Source organism: Petaurus breviceps, unplaced genomic scaffold (genome assembly GCF_028583685.1).
Source record: "Petaurus breviceps papuanus isolate PSGF00001 unplaced genomic scaffold, PetGlider_PUasm1.0 558, whole genome shotgun sequence".
Classification (NCBI taxonomy): Eukaryota; Metazoa; Chordata; class Mammalia; order Diprotodontia; family Petauridae; genus Petaurus; species Petaurus breviceps.
Genome location: NW_027186376.1, coordinates 5033777 through 5039776, shown reverse-complemented (window position 1 = coordinate 5039776; position 6000 = coordinate 5033777). Strand labels below are relative to the sequence as shown.

At 38.6% G+C, this 6000-nt stretch overlaps 1 protein-coding gene across 1 annotated transcript in view; it reads left to right on the top strand.

The window, feature by feature from the left end:
• The window catches only part of MOV10L1 (Mov10 like RNA helicase 1), a 62728-nt gene that overhangs the window by 55399 nt on the left and 1329 nt on the right, over nt 1-6000 (top strand). The window contains exon 24 of the mRNA XM_069102970.1: nt 4703-4810. Coding sequence (XP_068959071.1) covers nt 4703-4810 — 108 coding nt within the window. The remainder of the gene's footprint in view (nt 1-4702; nt 4811-6000) is intronic.

The following is a 6000-nucleotide window of genomic DNA, read 5'->3' as shown; positions in this document are numbered from 1 at the left end:
TATATATATATATATATATATATATATATATTTTAAGCAATCGGGGTTAAGTAACTTGCTCAAGGTTACATGGCCAGGTGTTTCTGGGTGGGTGCTAAGTGTCTGAGCCCCGGATTTGATCCCCAGGTCATCCCGACACTGGAGCCGGTGCTCTTACTTGCTGTGCTACCTGGCTGCCCCCACTATGTTGTTTATAAGGCATAATGCTTGAAACAAAGACACAAAGTAAAAATAAGGGGCTGGAGCAGAATATATTATGCTTCAGCTGAAGTAAAAGGAGGGGGGTAGCAATCAAAATCTCAGACAAAGTAAAAGCACAAATAGACCTAATTGATAGAGATAATCAGGGAAACTGTTTTGCTAAAAGGTACCATGGACAATGAAGTAATAGCCATACAACACACATGCACCAAATGGCCTGACATCTCAGTTCTTAAAAAGTGAAATAAGTTACAGGACGAATTGGTAACAACTACACTAGTGGGGGTCCTCAGTTTTCCCCTTTCAGAACTAGATAAATCTAACCATAAAACAGACAAGTAAAAGTTAAGGAGATTAATAGAATTTTATAAAAGTTAGATATGCTAGATTTCTGGAGGAAAGCGAATGAGAATAGAAAGGTGTATACCTTTTTCTCAGCTGTACAGGGCACCTTCACAAAAACTGACCATGTATTGAGGCATAAAAACCTCACAACCAAATGCAGAAAAGCAGAACAATTAAATGGATCCTTTTCAAACCATAATGCAATAAAAATTACTTTCAATAAAGGGCTGTGGAAACAAAAATTAATTGGAAACAAAATAATCTAATCCTCGAGAATGAGTGAATCTAGGGGCGGCCAGGTAGCATAGCGAGTAAGAGCACCAGCCCCAGAGTTGGGATGACCTGGGATCAAATCCGGGGTCAGATACTTAGCACCACACCCAGAAACACCTGGCCATGTAACCTTGGGCAAATCACTTAACCCCAATTGCTTTAAAAAATAATAAAGAATGAGTGAATCAAAGAACAAATTACAGAAACAAATAATTTCATTAAAAAAAATTACAATGAGACAACACACCAAAATTTATGGGATGCAGCCAAAGCAGTACTTAGGGGGAAAGTTATATCCTATTTGCTTACATCAATAAAGAGAAAGAGCAGAACAATGAATTGGGCATTGCAATTAAAAAAAAACTAGAAAAAGAACAAATTAAAAATCCTCAATTTAACACCAAATTAGAAATCTTGAAAACTAAAGAAGAGATTAATAAAACTGAAAGTAAGGGAACCATTGAACCAATAAATAAAACTAGGAGTTTGTTTTGTGAAAAGAAAAAAAAACAGTAAAAATTTTAGATAAACCATTGGTTAATTTTATTTCAAAAAAGAAAGGAAACCGAATTGCCAGTATCAGAATAAAAGGATAAATTCACCAATGAAGAAATGAAAGCAATTATTAGGAGCAATTTTGCCTAATTATATGCTGATGAATCCTAATAATCCAAATGAAATAGATGAATGTTTATGAAAATGTAAAATGCCCGTATTAACAGAAGAAGGAATAGAATATTTAAATAACTCTTAGAAAAATTTTAGAAAAATAAATTTAACAAATTTAGAAAAGAATCCCCAGAACCCAATGGATTAAAAAATGAATTCTTCAAAACATGAGCAATTCCAGTATTATATAAACTCTTCGGGAAAAATGGGCAAAGAAGTCTTACCACATTATTTTTATGACACAAATATGGCACTGATACTCAGCCAGGAAGAGCAAAAACAGAAAAAAAAAACTGCAGACTAATTTCCCTAATGAATGTTCATGCAAAAATTTTAAACAAAGTTTTTTAAGGTGATTATAAAACTATATCACAAAGATCATATATAATGACCAGGTGAGATTTATATCAGGAATGTAGGGTCAGTTCAGTATTAGGAAGATTCATCAGTGTAATTGATCCAGTCAGTAACAAAAACAACAAAAATTATATGATTATCTCAATAGATACAGAAAAGGCTTTTAACAAAATAGAACACTCATTCCTAGAAAGCATGAGAATAAATGGAGCTTTCCTCAAAATGGTAAGTAGTATCTAAAAAGCCATCAGCAACATTTTTTTGTAATGGAGATAAGCTTAGGTTTCCCAGTAGTAAGACCATGGATAAAGCAAAGAAGCCCATTATCACCACTATTTTTCAGTATTTTGCTAGAAATGTTAGCTGTAGCAATAAGAAAAAAAATTAAAGGAATTTGAATCGGCAATAAGGAAAGGGAAACTATCACTCTTTGCAGATGATATGATAATATACTTAAAAGAATCAACTAAAAATAGTTCAATCGACAGCTTCAGCAAAGTTGCAGGATATAAAATAAACCTACATAAATCATTAGCATTTCTATATATTACCAACAAAGTCTAGCAGAAAGCAATAGAAAAATCCCGTTTAAAGTAACTGCAGACAATATAAAATACTTGGGAGTTAACCTGCCAAGACAAATTCAGAAACTATATGAACACAGTGAAAAAATATTTCTAACACAGATTTAAATAGTTGGAAAAATAGTAATTGCTCATGGGGAAGCCAAGCCAAATGACACTTTTAAATTAATTTGCTTATTCAATGCCATGTCAAACTACCAAAAAGAATTATTTTATAGAGCTAGAAAAAAATTGTAACAAAATCCGTCTGGAAAAACAGAAAGTCAGGTATATCAAGGGAATTGGTGTGGGTGCCTGGCAGTACCAGATCTCAAACTGTACTACAAAGTGGTAATCATGAAAACAGTATAGTGCTGGCTAAGAAATAGAGTGGTGAATCAGTGGAATAGATCAGGTAAATGGCCACAGTAATCTAATGTTTTGATAAACCCAAAGATTCAAGCTTTGGGGACAAGAACCCGCTATTTGACCAAAGCTGCTGGGAAAACTAGAAAGCAGTTTGGCAGAAGCAACAACATTCATACCACATACCAAGATAAAGTCAGAATGGGTATATGATTTAGACATAAAAGATGATACCATAAATGAGGGGAACATGGAAAATGTTACCTGTCAGATCTGTGGATAATAGAAGGATTTATGATTAAGCAAGAGGTAAAGAACATTATGGGAAGTAAAATAGATAACTTGATAAATAAATTAAAAGGTTTTACTCAAAACAACCAATGCAGCCAAAATTAGAAGGAAAACAGGAAACTTGAGGTGGGGGTAGGGATTATACCAAGTTCCTCTGATAATGGGCTTCATTTCTCAAATAGATAGAAAGCCAAGTCAAATTTGTAAGATTACAAGTTCTAGTTGATAAATGTCCATGGATATGAACAGGTGCTTTTCATGAGAAGAAATTAAAGCTATCTGTGGTCATCTGAAAAAAAAAATGCTCCAAATCGCTATTAATTAGATGACACGACTCTGATAGCACCTTATACTTATCAGATTGACTAATAAAACAGAAAAGGGAAATGACATGTTAGAAGGGATGTGGAAATTTGGACATGATCTACTGCACTCTTGGAGGAATTGTGCTCAAAGCGCTTTAAAACGCATGCCCTATGACCCAGCGATAACATTACGAGGTTTGTATCCCAAAGATATTTTTTAAAAACCTGCATGTACCAAAAAAAAAAAAAAACCAAAGCTTTTCTTGTGGTGGCAAAGAATTAGAAGTTGAAGGTACATCCGTCAATTGGGAAGTGGTTGAACAAGTATATGATTGCAATAGAATAGTACTGTGCTATGAGAAATGATGAGCAGGTGGACTTCAGAAAAACCTGGAAAGACTTAGATCAGCTGATAGAAAGTTAGGGGAGCAGAAGCAGTAACAGCAACGTTGCAGCAAGGATCAACTGTGAAGGACTTAGCTGTTCTCAGAGGTACAGTGATCCAAGACAGTCCCATAGGGCACGTGATGAAATGCTGTCCAGCTGCCGAGAAAGAACGAGTTCGAATGCACATCGAAGCAGACTTTTCTTTAAAGCATTTTTCTTGGAGGCTTTTTGGTCTGTTTTCTTTTACGGTGTGGCTGACATGAAAATATGATTCACATGACTGCACATGTATAATCTAGACTAATTCACTTGCCTTCTCAAGGAGGGAGGAGGGAATTTTAAACTCAGATTTTCAGAAAAAAATGTTTTACATGTAATTGAGAAATATTTAATAAAACTAAAAATATTCTGGGGACTAAAAAAAAACAAGTCCTTTAATAAGAGGACTTCCAGGCCCTGCCGTAACCAGAGTAGTCAGGAGCCTTTTCCATGTTTCCTACATGTGTGTTTCATTACTTGGCTCTAATTTGGGGCCTCTCTTCTATAGATACTATATGTATTCATGGGGAAATGCCCCAGGTTTGGGGGAGGGCAAGGCGGAGGATGCCAGTGAGTGTTGTGCGACCACTGTTATTAGTGCTGCCTCAATGAGGTGAATGCCTTTGCTTTGAAAGTCTAATCGTTAATGGGAAGCACACAGTTTGGGGCTTGAGTGTTAAAAGTGCAGACCCATAAGATCATCCCTTGAATCTATGATAGTAGTTTCCCCTCTGTTAATCCAAGGTTTGAGTATAAGATAAACATGTTGGGAGTTCTTGCTGAAAGTTACCAAGCAGATTCCAAGAGGTGGTCTTTTCTGGTGACTGCCTTCTGTTCTGTGTGATCAAATCAGGCCAGCCAGAAGGTGGACACTCATATTTTCCTGGTTTTGTTCCTGTTTTTAAGGTGGAGAAAATCAGAGTTCTTTTGCGCAACGTTGATCTGATGGATATAAAGGTTGGATCTGTGGAGGAGTTTCAAGGACAAGAATACTTGGTTATCATCATCTCAACAGTAGGTGTTACTGTAGTTCAGAGGCAAATAACTGGACTTAGCGATGAGCTCATTTCCTGTCTTCCCTTAGCTAATTCCTGAGCACATTTAAATTTTAATACCAAAGAGGCAGGTCTTGACTTGGGAGGGAAGTAAGTGCTTCTGAAGCTGGGCCATCACCACCATTAAGCAAAAAGGCATACCAAGAACAGTGGATGATGGCAGGAGGGGAATCTCAGATGAGGTGAAAGAAAAGGAAATGTGGTGAGAAGAACAGAGAACGGAGGGAGTTAGACAAGGGACTGATGGCAGCTGGAGAGGAAGGAAATGCTGAGCTTATGGGCAGCTGAGATAAAGGGGGCAGGGGCCACCTTGGAAAGCCCCCGCAGAAAGGAGGATGCAAAAAGTATTCGAAATGGAGAGACAGGACATTCAGAGTACAGTTAAATCCCGATTACCACAGCCTGCCAGGAAATTCAGGCAAGACTTAGGGATGCTCCTCCGTCTCCATAATTGGAGGAAACAAAGATTAAGTGTTTAGAAGTATTGGGAAAGAGGGCAAAGCTGAGGCTGGGGACGGTCCTGATCTCTGTTGGTCAGGTAAACAGGGCTTCTGGCCACAAAAAACCAAGCCCAGGTGTGAGGTCCTTAGGTACTAACCACCCCCACCCACTCATCACCCTTCAAAGGGTCCCATTGGGTTTGCCTTCAGGATCAGACCACTGCTGCCATAAGCCACTCCCCCCCCCAAAAAAAAAACATCTGCACCAGGCAGTGTGACCAAGGGCCTGTGAGAAAGTGAATGAGCCCCAAACCCAGTGTCAGGGGACAGGATCACATCTCAAGTCCCATATGTACTAGGCCTGGCCAAGGGCAGATTTTCAAATCCTTGGTCCGTTGGGGATGAATCACTGCAGTGATGAAACAGGCCTGACTGAGGCCTCTTCTGCTGTAGAGAGGTCAGTCACCGAGGGTGAGGATGTAAGCAGATGCCGCCTTCTCAAGAGTGTCCTCTGTTGTTGGCTCCTGCGCTGGCACTTGGCAGGTTCATTATGGCAAAGGTCCCTTCTGCTCGACACTAAAGGCTTGCACTCAGAGCCCGCAGCTTGCTGGTTTTCCTCCATGGCAGTAGAAGTGTCTGTGGTAGGAACGTCTCACCTGCCAGTGCATCAGCCCTCATGTTAGCATTGCCTGCTGCCCCGGGCCTATGA